This window comes from Psammomys obesus, unplaced genomic scaffold (genome assembly GCF_907164565.1).
Source record: "Psammomys obesus unplaced genomic scaffold, mPsaObe1.curated_primary_1811, whole genome shotgun sequence".
In the NCBI taxonomy this organism is placed as follows: Eukaryota; Metazoa; Chordata; class Mammalia; order Rodentia; family Muridae; genus Psammomys; species Psammomys obesus.
In genome coordinates, this window is record NW_026596149.1 from 10,362,941 (window position 1) to 10,378,320 (window position 15,380).

The 15,380-nt window shown below is 47.7% G+C and overlaps 1 protein-coding gene across 3 annotated transcripts in view; it reads left to right on the forward strand.

The window, feature by feature from the left end:
- The window catches only part of Frmd4a (FERM domain containing 4A), a 434,715-nt gene that overhangs the window by 415,341 nt on the left and 3,994 nt on the right, over positions 1-15,380 (forward strand). For 2 of the 3 annotated variants that reach the window (XM_055593785.1, XM_055593786.1), the window contains exons 17-22: positions 366-594; positions 2,803-2,859; positions 6,048-6,288; positions 7,074-7,238; positions 8,233-9,110; positions 10,528-10,624. In XM_055593785.1, coding sequence (XP_055449760.1) covers positions 366-594; positions 2,803-2,859; positions 6,048-6,288; positions 7,074-7,238; positions 8,233-9,110; positions 10,528-10,624 — 1,667 coding nt within the window. Of the gene's footprint in view, positions 1-365; positions 595-2,802; positions 2,860-6,047; positions 6,289-7,073; positions 7,239-8,232; positions 9,111-10,527; positions 10,625-12,617; positions 12,690-15,380 lie in introns of all 3 variants that reach the window. The other variant, XM_055593784.1, reaches the window with a different exon arrangement.

The window sequence follows — 15,380 nt, forward strand, 5'->3', positions numbered from 1 at the left end:
AGTTAGGGCTTGCAGAAAGCCCTTCCAGAAGACAGAGGTGAGTAGGGATGTGTCCTAACATGAGACACACAAAGATGCACGACAGAGGGGGACAGCGGGAGGGTCAGGAGGTGTACATCTATGAACAAACCCCGAGGACAGTGACAGGAGGCTGTTCCAGAAAAGATGCTGTCTTTTTCCCCACAGTACTAAAAGAAAATGACAGCAACGGCTTCTGAATTTCCTCTAACGCTTGGTCTTCAACAGACCGAGGGAGAGAAAGAAAGCCCAGAAAAGCTGAGGTCGGGGCTGGAGGTGGACAAGGCAGGCTCTCCTTAGGCGACAGCGTCTCTAGGTCTAAGCCTGTGTTTTCCTCCATCTCACAGGAAGCCGAGCTGGAACGTCTGGAGCGAGAGTTTGCCATTCAGTCCCAGATCACTGAGGCCGCCCGCCGCCTCGCCAGTGACCCCAATGTCAGCAAGAAACTGAAGAAGCAAAGGAAAACCTCCTATCTGAATGCACTGAAGAAGCTGCAGGAGATTGAAAACGCGATCAACGAGAACCGAATCAAGTCAGGGAAGAAACCCACCCAGAGGGCTTCACTGGTCATAGACGGTCAGTGTCACTCCCAAGCTCCAGCCTTGCTCCCAGACAGCCGGGTCCTGCGAGGTCTTAAATAGCCTCTGACCCACATACCTATCGGCCATCTCTAAAAGAGAATGAATGTAAGCCTGATGTCGCATTTTAATAGTCAGTTGCACGTGGAGGCACAGATGAAAGGGCCCATACACAGACCCCCGATGCCAATTATAACACATCTCTGGGGGAACCTGGGATGAGCCAACTGTCTTCTAGGATGTCACCAGGAAGTAAGGAGGTTACTGGGATAGCCCAGCCTGGCCACAAGACAGCTGAGGCTCTGCAGTCCTCTAGCCTCCTTCCCTGAGACGGAAGGCAAACAGCATAGCTACGGTACTAGAGTAAGTCCTGCAGGCCACCACCCTGTCTGCAGTCTGTCTCCCTCAGGCTGAGTCTATGACCAGGCGCTTCTTATCCCAAGAACTGTAGCTTAAAGGATTGGACTGTCCATCATGGACTGTCTGGAGTATGTGTTCATATCCAGGCTCAGGAGTTTAGGTGACGATGATAAACTGGAAGAAATGCCCTCAAATCCACCAACAAACATCATATCTCTCTGCCACAGTTACTAGCTTTAATTTTTTTCTAAGTCACTGAATTCTTGATAATATGTTAGTAGTCTCCCATAGGGTATATTGAGAATACCTTAGTTCTAAGAAGACAGAAACTAATGAAGGGGTTTCCAGTGTGTGTTTGTGTGTGTGTTTCAGTTTGGGAAATGGAAGCCCTATCCAAGCAGACAATTTGTGGTGTGGTTGTATAACCATGCTGATGTACTTAAGGCCCCTGAACACTTAAAAGGGTGAAAATGATAACCAATGTTATGTATATTGTATATTGTAATATATATAGATATTTCTTTAAAATGTGGGGACACTAAAGCAGTGGGGGACCAGAGATTACAAGATACCTAAGTCAGAGCCTCTGACTTGGAGCTCATCTACCAAATAATGGTGAGAGAGTGAGTTTGTAGTTGGGAGAGGGCTGACCATAGAAGTCAACCTTTTGCTCTAGGAACTCAGAAGTACCCCTCTTTCTGTATCTTCTTCCGTGGTCCTTTGCCGTGAAAATGGAACTTTCCTCCACTTCCTGACAGGGCCTCAGTGACTCAGTCAGTCCTTCTTGTCATCACCTCCTTCGGGGCCTTCTTGAAGGCATTTGAACTTCCCTGCTCTGTAGAATAGATCCATGAGTGCTATGTTTGGGAAGCCGCCTGGGGAGCGCCTGCCGCACAGGGTGGCCTCAGGGAGCCCATTCTGAGGCCTGCCTGAGTGGAGGCTATTCTCTTGGGTCTGCTGGCAGCACTGGCTTCTAAATCATTGCTTGTGCCAGCTCCTGATTCCTTTCATGCAAGCCTCCAGCCATTTTTGTTAACTGCTCAAGAATCTGCCTTCTCTGCTTCACTGCCACAATGAAGTAATGTTTTCATCATCACAGAGGCCCGTCTGCGTTAGGAGTGATCAAGCTCCTTAGATCCTCAGCATGTGTTTCATCTCAAGATGAAACCCTAAACTCCAAATCTCAAGACTTTGGACCTTTGCTAACATTTCCCAGTGAGCAGAGTTGCTTCAGACAAAGCCCTCTTTCCTGGGAGTACCTCAGTTTCCCCAGTGGGAGGGAAGACTTTTACTGTCTCCCTCCCAGGTATGCTCCTAATTGAATGGTGACTATAAAAATAAGCTTTAGAGAGATGGAGTCTGTATTTAGCATGCTTTTTTCCTCTCCTCATAACTCTAGTTCATTGAGAAACCATTTATGGCCGTGTGAGCAAAACTAAGCTCCCTCTCCTAGTTTCGGATCTGTTCACTAACAGCTGCTCATTTTTGTTGGTTCGGCTGATACCTGCCCTGAGTTTGCTCTAGGACAATGGTGTGGCTTAACCAGGCCCTGCCACCTTTCTATGACATGCTAAGCCACAGTATCTGGTGAACAAGAGCATGAAGTACACAGAGACTAGGGCCCATTGCAGAGCAGAGGTGGGGAGGATGAGCGGACAACCAGGACTGTCAAAGGGGACACCCAACACCATCTTTATGTTTCATGGCTTCTTTCCTTGCTGATGAAAGAAAGGTGTGAGGGTGTTGCCAGGAAGGGGCAAGTGTCAGGCTGTTCTTTGCTATACACAGGGCTTTCTTTGTTTCCAGAACCCGTTAACCCTGTAGACTTTCCCTTTTTGTCTTCTAGATGGAAACATCGCCAGTGAGGACAGCTCTCTCTCTGATGCCCTTGTTCTTGAAGATGGTAGGTTCCTCCATTCCCTGCTCTTAAAAGTGTCATCTAGATTAAACCCAGATTATTCTGCAGTGCAGCTTGGGAAGGGCCTTGCAGACTGAAAGAGGCAGGCTGAGAGAGCGACTGGACGACTTGCAGGCTCCACCCTTCCCCAGGAGTCACTGTTGAGCTCAGTGGTGCTGCACTGACACTCATTTTCCGGGTATCCTACCTGCAGCCCTTGTGTTCCAATAGCCTAGGAAGTGAATATACGCATGCTCTGATAATCCACGGGCGTGGGTTGGACACTCCTGGAATATATGGCCTGGAGACTTGTTCTTTGTCCATTGTGGCCCAGATAAGCCAAAAGGTTGGACACCCTGTGTGGTATTCATGAAGTGGTATTTTGTTTTTCTAATAGTCAAACCACATTTTTGGCTGTCATGGTAGTTTTAATCCTGCATTCCCAGCACCTGAGAGGTGGAGATAGAGGCAGGGGGATCAAAAGTTCAAGGCCAACCTGAGCCATATAGCAAGGCCTTGTGTAAAAAACAAACAAGGGCCTGGGAGTATAGTTCAGCAGTGGAGCATTTGCCTGGCATATGCAAGGCCCTGACCCCCACCCTCAGGACAAAACAGAAGAAAACAAGTAGAACTTTTTGAAGTAAACAGCCTGCATCTTGTGTATCTTCCTTTGGGCAGCCCTGACATCGATTTTAGTTACACAGAAATGCTTGGGCCCTACTGGAGAGTCTGAGCTATCGGAAGGACCTGGCCTATCTTCTGCTCCTCTCTAAGACAGGAGTGGGAATATCCCTTTAGCAACATGGACAACCTTAGAAGCTGTTGTTTTAGCTCCTGTTGAATTCTCAAACCTGGCAATTGCCAGGATATTTGCTTGGTTGAGTCTTAGAGAAAAGCAGTTCAAAGCCCCTCCCGCCCCTGCAGCAGGAGCAAGCATTCCAGACTTAGAACCCTTTCTGAAGCTATTCCTATGGCTGCTAAACCAAAACATTGGAAGATGAGGGCACTAATTATATGGAAATCTATTAACTGGTAGTTAATTTTTTTGCCCTCTAGGAAAACCTCAGGCAGCCAGTGGTAAGTGGCTATTCAGACAGAAAACATAAAAGGCTTACCCAAGTCACAGTAATAATGATAATTGCCATAATAATAACGATTGCTCTTGATGTGGGGAAAGCCTGTGGAGCTAGTTACTCAGTTGCCTTGGCCTTGATTTTAGAAATCAGACTGTCGAATTTTACTGTCTGCCATATTAAGTGGGTGGGGAAGACATGGTGCTCCATGAGCACACAGAAGCCTGTTGGGAATATGAGACAGAGATCCTACCATTGATCTCTGTCACTCCGGTCTGCTAAGGAAAGAGGAAGTTGGTGAAGTTCCCTTGTGCTAGGAGTTACCGTGTAGAAATTGGCTAATATATAGACATGATGATTACAGTTTTGCCCATATGCCCTAGGCCTCCAACTTCCTGAGAGCTGTTCTTGCCTCCCCTTGTGTCCTGTATTTCCAGTTGAGGCTCTCACTTGCTAGGGACTCCTCCTGTCTAATTTGATGAGCAAGCAGGGGCAGACCAGAGCAGATACATGTGGCCTTTGGATCTTGGTGACAAGAATTAGGTTATGAAAAACCAAGAGTTGAGAATGTATATAGGACCCCATAAATGGTTGGTGAAATTTCTCTCTATCTGCCCCCTTCCCTGTGAGCACTGAGCAATCCCTCTCCTCCCAAAGCCACCCTTTCCCAGGTTCCCACCACCAGGTTTCTTCATAAACCCTCCTAGTCTCTCCTGTTGGTTTTCCCAGGGTCAAAACAGCCAGAACAATAGTTCTAGAGCAGGATTTTCACCCCAACACGTCTATGCTTAAGCTAAGAACATTTTCTTGTAGCTTTCAAGCCAAATCTCAACTCCTTGCCTGGAATTCACGGTCCCATGCTACCAAGCCTCACTCAGAAGCCCTCCCTCCATCTCCTCAGCCAAGCAAAATCTCCTGGTATCCACTCCCCCTACCTCAACGTTTTTACTCGGTTTCCTTCCTTCTCTGACCCATGGCTCATTTCCTTCCAGACAGCACCTTTTGGGTTTGGTTGGGGATTGTTGTTTTGTTTTGTTTATAACTGGACCGGGTCCTAGGTGGCTGAGAACAGTACTAAACTCACTGTGTAGCTGAAGCTGGCCTTGATCTGCCTGCCTCTATTTACCAAGTACTGGAATTACAGGCAAGAGTCACCATGCCTGGAGATCCATCGGCTTCTTAGGCTAAATGTGTTTGCTTCCTTTGGAAGTCATCCAGCATACAGATGTGTTAAGTTGCACTCCAGAGATGGCTGTCAGGACTGGGACCTCTTCCTGTAAAACACCTTAATCAGAGCTGAGGATATAGTTCAGTGAAGAACCTAGCATGCACGAGGCCCTGGACTCCATCATGGAATTAAATATGGCAAAGCAGATTTTAAAGGCGGGGAAGCATGGGTGGTAGAAAATCACACCTGCCAGCACTTAATTATACTTGACAGATATACTTTACATTCATTTTTTTCCCCTCCAACCAATATTTATTGAGTACCTACTGGGTGCCAGCTGTCTTTCTAACCCTGAGGACATAGTGATTAACAGAGCAGATAAAAATCCTCAAGAAGGTTAACTTCTCCCCAAAGCAAATGAGATAGTGTCTCTTCGAATATAAGTTATGGCATAGTGCCATGATAGAGCATTTGCTTAGCATGTGGGAGGCCCTGGGTTCATGAGCCCCAAAAGAAAGAAAAAAGAAAAAGAAGGAAGGAAGGAAGGAAGGAAGGAAGGAAGGAAGGGAGGGAGGGAGGGAGGGAGGGAGGGAGGGAGGGAGGGAGGGAGGGAAGAATAGAAAGTAAGAAAGGAAAGTTAAAACAGAATAATAATAAATACTATATGTGCCTGTTTGGCATGAAGTAACCACTTGTTGGTGCACTGAATTCAATCCAGACTTTATTCACACTTAGCCAAAAGTGATACTATTACCCTTCACATGTAGTTAAGCCTGCAGTTTAGGCTCTGCCTTGACCTGGATTGACCAATAGTGGGGGCAGGGTCACAGGGTCCTTGCACATATTTGATGTGTAGCTCCAAGGCACCCATGTTGTATGTTGGGGCAAAGGCTCCATCTCTGGGTTTGTGGAAATGATGACCTGATCAGCTCCTCATCTTTCTGTCTACACAGAAGATTCTCAGGTTACCAGCACAATATCCCCCTTACAGTCTCCACACAAGGGACTTCCTCCTCGGCCACCATCTTCGCACAACAGGCCTCCTCCCCCGCAGTCCCTGGAGGGACTCAGGCAGATGCACTATCACCGCACGGACTATGACAAGTCACCCTTAAAGCCCAAAATGTGGAGCGAGTCTTCGTTAGACGAGCCTTATGAGAAGGTGAAGAAACGCTCTTCCCATAGTCATTCCAGGTGAGCTGTGATGGGAACACCCAAACGAGGTCTCTGGCTGCGCTTGAGCAGAAGCAAAGGCTCACCCCACACAGCACCCACACATCACAGTATATCCCAGAGGATAGTGTTTTCCATCTGGATCTTAAGAGTCGGGCCTTGCTCACAAAGCCCTCTGCTGTCATTCCCATAGAAGTACAGATTTGTCATCCAAAGCAGGGGGGGGGGGGGGAGAATGGAGGCTTTGGCTCACAATCAACCTGTTGGCAGATGGCTTTAATGCCGTTAAATTCCACAGGAATTAATTAGGAAATTGTGGCCAGCAGTATTCCAGAATGGCAAAGGAGAGCCCAATCAGAGGATCCCCCAGGTAGCATAGAACCCTACACCACCTTCCAGCTGATTTCTGGAGCCAGGCAGCTGTAATGCGAGCTGCATATTATCAGCTCATTACTCAGTTAATATCTACATTGTAAAGAGGACTATTTGGAAGACATTTTAGGTCTGCTTCTGTTTTCTCCATTTTCCTTAATTATACAGGTCCAAGAGGGGTTCCTAGCAGGTACTTTGTTTCTTGGAAAACAATACTTGTTAAAGATGAGGCCTTCACAGAATAGTCACACTGTGCTTGCTGCAGGGGTGAGGGGGACAAGGCCCCCTCCAATGGCCGGAGATGTGGGGTAGTGAGAGTTGGAGTCCTCGGCATGCTTTCCCTACAGTTAGATCCCAGGCTAGTCAGCCCCTGACACTGAAGAAAAGTGCCACACTTTTCATGGGTGAGCAGCATGGCTTCCTTCTGCTTCCAGCAGCCACAAGCGCTTCCCCAGCACGGGAAGCTGTACTGAGGCGGGAGGAAGCAGCTCCTTGCAGAACAGCCCCATCCGAGGCCTCCCACACTGGAACCCCCAGTCCAGCATGCCGTCCACCCCAGACCTGCGTGTCCGGAGTCCCCACTATGTTCATTCCACAAGGTGAGTCTGCTGGGCCTTCAGGCCCCTGGCTCCAGGCCAGACCTTGGTTGGTACGGTGAGACATCATTGGCCCCAGCCTGGCCCGAGTAACAGGTGAGCTAGAGCCAGAGAACCTCAGTCTCTTGGAGACAGCTAACAAGATCCCTAGTAGGAGTGCAGGCAGGAAAACTAGCAACAGTCATATAACCAGGCTAATCTTTGCTCCCCATTCCTTGTAGACCTTTCTCCTGAGGTCTAAATGTATTCTAAACCTGTTTAAATGCCTCAAGGTATACATTTATAAAGATCAAAAGAAATGAACAGAAAAACAGGCTTCCTGAATCACATTCCTTTCTTCAAGAAGTAAAGCTGGGTCACAGAGGGTCAGTGGTAAGGGCTATGTAATATACTTCTGCCTGTATGTAGCCAAGAGTCGCTATGAGCCTGCATAAGGAACCCTGGCATTGGGACCGTGGTCTATCTCTGATTGCTACTGCTGGATCGTAGTCAAAGTCTTGGTAGTATCAGTATATATTTGTGTTGTTCATGTTTAGGGGTTCGTGTTCTACAAACCCTCCATTTCAGAATCCTCATGGGAAACGGCCATTGACATTCATTGCAGAGGAGTATTTGTTTGGTTCAATCTTGAGGGCCTCTGTTAGATTTTTGTTGTTCTTTTTTTGGGGGTGGGGTCTTGTCTGTCTTCAACCAACATTTTAAAGGGGCTAATATTTAGAACGTAGTAATTTGGTTCCCTATCTATAGCATCGTTTTCATAAGAAGCCCTCTGGATATCGGCCAGCACTTTTCAGAGAAAACCCCGTGTGAATCGTAGATGTGCTTCACTCCTCTACCTCAACCTCCAGGGATTCTAGGCTCCTTCCCTCACCAGAAACCTGGCTTTCCAGGACAACCTTGCTGGGCTCTCCCATTGGTAGAGGACCTAGGCCTGCCCTGTGGCTTTCATGAGACCCTTTGACCCAGAACCCTGGGACTAATCTTGTCTCTCCAACAGGTCAGTGGACATCAGCCCCACAAGACTGCATAGCCTAGCACTGCACTTTCGGCATCGGAGCTCCAGCTTGGAGTCCCAGGGCAAGCTCCTGGGTTCAGAGAATGACACCGGAAGCCCCGACTTCTACACCCCGAGGACTCGTAGCAGCAATGGCTCAGACCCCATGGATGACTGCTCCTCGTGCACCAGCCACTCGAGCTCAGAGCACTACTACCCGGCACAGATGAACGCCAACTACTCAACGCTGGCTGAGGACTCGCCATCCAAAGCGCGGCAGCGACAGAGGCAGAGGCAGCGGGCAGCAGGCGTTCTGGGCTCGGCGAGCTCCGGCAGCATGCCCAACCTGGCCGCGCGCAGCGGGGCTGCGGGCGCGGGCGGCGGCGGCGTGTACCTGCACAGCCAGAGCCAGCCGAGCTCGCAGTACCGCATCAAGGAGTACCCACTGTATATCGAGGGCAGTGCCACACCCGTGGTGGTGCGCAGCCTGGAGAGCGACCAGGAGGGCCACTACAGCGTCAAGGCGCAGTTCAAGACCTCCAACTCCTACACGGCTGGCGGCCTGTTCAAGGAGAGCTGGCGCGGGGCTGGGGACGAGGGCGACGCAGGCCGCCTTACGCCCTCCCGCTCCCAGATCCTGCGGACTCCTTCGTTGGGGCGTGAAGGCGCCCACGACAAAGGCTCTGGCCGTGCTGCGGTGTCAGACGAGCTGCGCCAGTGGTACCAGCGCTCCACAGCCTCGCACAAGGAGCACAGCCGCCTGTCGCACACCAGCTCCACCTCCTCGGACAGCGGCTCCCAGTACAGCACCTCTTCCCAGAGCACCTTCGTGGCGCACAGCAGGGTCACCAGGATGCCCCAGATGTGCAAGGCCACGTCAGGTGAGCAGAATGGCAGGACGGGGACCTTCGAGGATGCCTAGCCTTAACAGTCAAGAAAGGGAGCCGTTTACTCTGGAGGCCTTGGTGTGGAACATGGGAAGCCCATGGCTCTTATGCCAACCCTGGTGTGCTTCCTTCCTTACCCTGGGCACAGAGCAAGCGCTCCTTTAGCCCTTCTGCTTAAGGACAGAAAGCCATGTGAGGTCAGGTCTCAGGGTTTATTCTGTTAAGGATGCACTTTCAGTAGGTTAGAGACCCAGGTCATAACCTTGTCAAGAAAGGTTGGGTTGAAAGTGGGGCCTGGATTCTTGAGGCCATGGGACAAGAAGTGTCTCCATGTCAGGAAATTTACTTAGAAGCTAGAATCTGGGGTTAAGAGCCTTTGTAGGGTGGAGCCTGAAAGAAAGAAGTGGAACCTTCTGCCTCAGGTCCCCACCGCCCTCTTCATTAGGGAACACAGGCCAAACAAGCTCCAGAGACTAGACAGCTGACCTAGGCAGTCCCACGTGCACCTCGGATTTCAAGGTCCCACAACCTTCTTCCTGCTCTGCTTATTTATCTGTAAACTAAGCCACTGGGGCAAGAGTCTGAGAATGATACATTGTGTGTGCCCTCTGAAGGTCATGATCGGTTCTAGTCCTCTTAGTGAGTGATTAAGCGCCAATGGCAAAAGGGTAGATAGGAGTGGTTCATTCTCTCAGAATTGCCGTGTTTGTGTGGATTTGCTTTACTAAATGATAGCAGGCAAATATTGTTACTAACATTTTAATAAATTGTATCTGAGGTTGACAGAAGAAAAGGACTTCATTCCCCCACCCCACCCCACCCCAAAAGATGTAAAGGAAGCATCTAAGCAGGAGTTAGTTGGTGCTAAATTCTAACTAGGCCTCTATGTGTTCCACCATCTCCACCATCTGTAAACTCCTACTCACATTTGGAAAAGCCGTTAAAAGCGCTGTTCTTTCTTTTTTTTCTTTCTTTCTTTCCTTTTTTTTTTTTTTTTTTTTTTTTTTTTTTTTTTTAAGTAGAGACAGCAGAGGGCTTTCTGGAGGCCCTTCCTATCGTACAGCATGAGCCTCACTTAGGGACCACCTCTAAAATGGCCCAAGGCAGCCTACTGTGCTGAGGTCTCCACCACAGAAACACGGGGGCTTCTCATTCTATGTGGTATAGAAACCGCCTTGTGGCCTCAGTCAGAAGAGAAGTACACAGTTGAGAGAAAATGCAGTTGGGATTGTGTGTACAAAGGTACTTCCCCACTGACTGTGCCATGGGGTCACCAAGCCCCTGCCTACAGGGTCATGTCCTGCATGCCTGGCCATGGTAACCCCTGCCACTGGGTTTGTCATGGAGTTTCGAGCTCCACACTTGGTCTTACCTGTCTTCTCCCTGCTTTTCCCATACCAACTACATCTAGCTGCCTTACCTCAAAGCCAGAGAAGCTCAACACCGTCAAGCGAAATTGGAGCCACCCCACCAAGCAGTCCCCACCACATCCTGACCTGGCAGACGGGGTGAGTTGTCCCTTGAAGCCGTTGCCTTGGTTCTTCTGGGCTCGAAATTGCATTATTTAGGAAGGACATCATCAGTACTGAACTCCCAGTGATGGGAGGGTTCATCAGCAGACGAGTGCCAAGAAGGCTCATGCTCCATTTCAAAAGAATCTCCCTGTTGCTGTCACCTTCTCCCTAGCTGGCCTACTGTCTGATGGGGATGAATTCTGTGTGTTATCTTTAAAAGTGGGCAGCGATTCCTGGGATGTAGGAAGGCGAACAAAGACGTGGATTCAATTCCAGACAGCATTTGATTTCTCTGGGGCCAACTTAAAATGCCCAGAAAAACTGCCAGGGATGGGAGAGAGAACCCTGAGCCAGATACAACACATGCTTCTCAGTGTAGTCACTGTCTTAATATCAGGATGTGTCCAAAGGAAAGCGGTACCTGTCCAGGCTAAGCAGTTGTTCTTCATCAGCAAAGAGGCTACTGTACCTCGAGGCCTTTAAGTAGAGCTGCGCACAACAAAATAACTGGAACTGGAGGTCAGCTCTCATTTGTAGCTCTAAGTGTGGAGTTAGGGCCAGTTAGGATGCTCTGATCTGCAAAGGGTCAAGCAGACACAAGTATCCTGCTTTGTTCTTATCACACGCTGTCACTTTCTGCCCGGATACTCTCTTCTGTTGCTGCCTCTTAGATGTTACATTCTGTCAACACCTGTTGGTTACTGGAAATGGGCCCCGGGTCCCACTTAATCCACTGCCTTTGCTTTGTTGGGCATGTCTGGGAAACCTGACAGCTGTGAGCTGAATTATAGGAGAACCACGGTCCCACACTTAGTTCCACTGACTGTGCTCAGGCTCCCACATGTGGCTTCTTTACTCCTCCACATTATCTGCAGGGATTGGACACCAGGCCATTTCTGGAACCTTCACTTTTGGTGGAGAAGAGGGGGAGCTAACACTTACTGAGTACTCACATAAACACAAAGGCTGACAGCATCTTCTGACATAAATGAGGTCCGTGGAATCCTGTCTCCTCTCTGGCAAGGAAAGTAGCTAGATCTTCTGGGTTTAAAAATCACACACTAAATTTTTCTAAAATGTGAACCTAGACCAGCAGTTTGGGCTTCACGTGGGGTCTCTCTGGGCCAACCCCAAACCTACTGAATCAGAAGCTCTGGTGTGCACCCATTGGTATATCGAAATGAGCCCTCAGGTCATTGGGATCAAGGATTGGATACCCAGTGAACCCCACACTTCCACTTTACGCTTTTCAAATTAAGAAAACACACAGTCTACAACTGTAGAGTTCTCACAGCTACTCCTCAGTGTGGCTTTTTCCTAGTAGCTACCTGTTTTTATTAGAAATTGTTGACAACACTTGTCCATACCATCCTCTCTACAAATCCAGCCTCTAAATCCAGACAGCTTCTTGGCCTAGGCTCTGAGAGTCTCCCGGGACTAATTCATACAAGAGTATCACATACCTCTAGTGGCTAAACCATACTGTCCAAACAGGACACTTGGGATCCTCTGTGGGCCATGGCCAGTTTTATTTGATCCAACTATATGACTGTATCATTTGACTGATGGGCAGGCTCTGAAATTTTTGAGCAGCGCTGCCATGCCCACTCACTCAAGTTGGCCCTTATATTTTCCTCTTTTACCACATGTAGCCAGTGAGGGCTCAGGACAAACTGGAAACAATAAGATATTGTCCTTAAAGTCCAGTGTTTGCCAGACTGAGAATTATTCAAGAATAATGTGAAAAAAAAAAAAAAAAAGAATAATGTGACAAGAAAACAAGACAAGGGGTAAAAATTGCCCTGCCTGCCTTCTAACAGAACTAATGAGGTTTTGTTCCTCAGTGAGGAGACTGCAGTGTCGCAGACACGTGGGTGTAGAATCATTGGGTCTTTCCACTGTGTTAATAAGCTACTAATCACATGTGTCAATTCTCCTATGTAACATGAACTCTCTTCTCTTCCTCCTTCCGCTTTCCTTTGTTCAGAGAAGCAACAGAAAACTCTCCCATCATGGATGGGTCTGAGTCTCCAACTCACCAAAGTACTGATGAATAGAGGTATTGTAAGGGAACGTTTCGTTCTTCCTGCCCACGAGTGTGTGATCCAGATGTCCCGCATATGTGCTGCCTCTGCCCATGTCATACTTTCCAGGAGGAAATGTCTGAATGGTGTGGAAGCTATTATTTTTGTGTTTTATTTCTAGATACATATGGAACTGTATGTTTGGATGTGTGCTTTTACATCAGAAGGATAGGGTAGTCCCCACGTTCCTTCTTATCCCCCCACATAGTGTATGCAGACTTTCTAGGCTTTAAGTTAAAAGAAAGATTGTAGAGGTTCATTGTTGTTTACCAGCTTCGCAAGGACTAGCCATGAAAACAGCATCACCACTGTTTAAAATACCCAGAATATTTTAACTGCATCCTACCATTTTTCTGTGATAGTTGTATGTTGTACCAAGTGTCACAGAGTCTTGCTTTTCAAATTGTGGTTTGTAAATTACCACCACCACCACTACCAGGAGCTCAGAATGACTCCTGGAAGCCATCCTGGCTCCGGAGTCAACTGCACGCTGAAATCTGCAAAGTACTGCTATCACGAATACAAAACAGTGAAAGACCCGAAAGACTTGAAAGACCAAATTACTAATTACAGCGCTGAGATTTAAAAACACATCAGGGATCACCAAAATGATAAGGGTGCCATGCAGAAGCAGGATATAAGTTTTAGTTAAAAAACAAACAAAAGCCAAATTGAGTCTCACACGTAAAAGTAGTGGGTGCTCTACAAATTAAAATCAAAATTTTAAAAAGATTCAGAGACAAGAGATGCCTTTTAGTTCTTATACACACTTCATAAGCCTGGCTTTAAAGAACTGCAGTGAAGTGGGGAGGCAGAGAAACCATTCTAAGAGCAAAACTCACAGGTTGTGGATACAAGTGGGGCTGCTGGGGAACAGCACAGAGTCCCGTTTTGCAGTAGAGAGGAGCAGCACTTTAGCCTGGAGTGTAGGATAGGACAAGAGCACAAACAATTTTTACAGCTGGCCAAATGGGGACTTGAAAAGCAGGGGAGGAAGATGGACAGCTCAGCCTCTGGTGCCACGGAAAGGACTAAGAGAGAATGGTGTCACAGATCATGTCTGAATCAGAGTCATTTTCTCCTCCAATATGAAGGGGTTAAAACGTGCCAAAGCTGATGGGGATGGTTAGTGGACACCTGAGAAGAACACTTAAAATACTCCTCTGGGAACGCGGTTAAGTCAGTTCACAATGAGCTAAAAGTAACAACACCGCTGGGTAGCAGCTCACCCAGCTGAGTTATGATACATGATACGGAGGCCTTCCCATCCCAGCTTTACGGCCACTGACCTACGGCACAAACTGATTTGTGAAATTGAAATCCCATTTCTCAATTCACAGTGGGATATGGAGGAAAGGCTCCATTTAGTATTTAGTTATTACTCACTTTAAAAAAAAAATTGACTTGACTCCAGGCTACTTAAGATCCAGCATGCAAGAGATTCAGACATGTTATATGGCATTAAGCTGTGTGGGATGGAGTTTTCCAACACGTGTTCTAGGGTGTGAATAGGTGATACTGTGTAACATGGTCCAGGTAAAGCAGAGAAATATGTGACGTCTCAGAACATTTGGTATGTGTTCCGTGTTCACAGTACGCTGAGTCCTCAAATGCACTGTCCTTGCATTTCCTCAGAGCACTTCACCTTCAGAAACACTTGTTAGTGTGACTCCTTTAATCAAGGCTGCAGTCGGGAAAATGTCCCTAGGAGACCCACCCTACAACTGTATCTGAAACAAACTTCCCTAAGAGTCTAGGAAGCTGTAACCAGTATTTGTTGCATAGGAACATGAAACCAATTCAAGAAGCTCCATCAAATAAGCACATAGAAGCTGATGATCTGGGAAGCCGAGCAGAGCTAGGGCGGTGCTCGCTAGTTGTTGCCATCCACAGTGAGGAAACAAACATCCTCACGCTTTCAAAGCCGCCTGGCCACCTCTGCACAGTGGCTGTGGCTAGAGAACTTGGCATTCCTAGGTCATGTGTTCTCTCTAGTAGGATTAAGAGTTTTAGGAAGGGACTGTTTCCCAGGAACATTGCATGTTTCCAACAGGGTCCAACCACCTTTCCCATTAAAAGTTCTTCATTCTTTTGACAGAATTTACAAAAGCCAGTTCTGCAAAGGGGAGACAAGTGTTTAAAGACTGAATACAACCAAATCATCCACTCATTTATCCCCGACATACACAGACACCCATTGCCAGTGTCTAAAGGCTTCCCCTTTGCTTCTAAAGCTACATTTAAACAGAATTAAACTCATGTGCTTCCAGTGCTCCACACACAAGACTGTCATGGACACCTACCAGAATACTCAGAGATGACTTGGGATTTTTCTAACTTTCATGGACTTTGCTAGATCAGATGAGGGATTTAAAAAACACTGAATACTCACTCAGTGTATTCCTGGAGAAGTGGCTGATTGTCTTCAGGGTGTGCTTCCAGGGAGGATTTTAAGATACTTCTTAGAATGGGCCAGATCTCTTCCTGGCACTTGCCGTGGGAGCTGAAGGACAGCTCAGGGACAGCTAGAGACCTCTTGGAGTGAGCAAGGCTGCAGCCACTCAGTAGTGTGAGCACGTGTTGACACTCTAGAACCACTCCCATCTAACCTACTAATAATACTTACTGGGAGAAATTCCTGTTTTTTCTATGTATATTTTTCTATG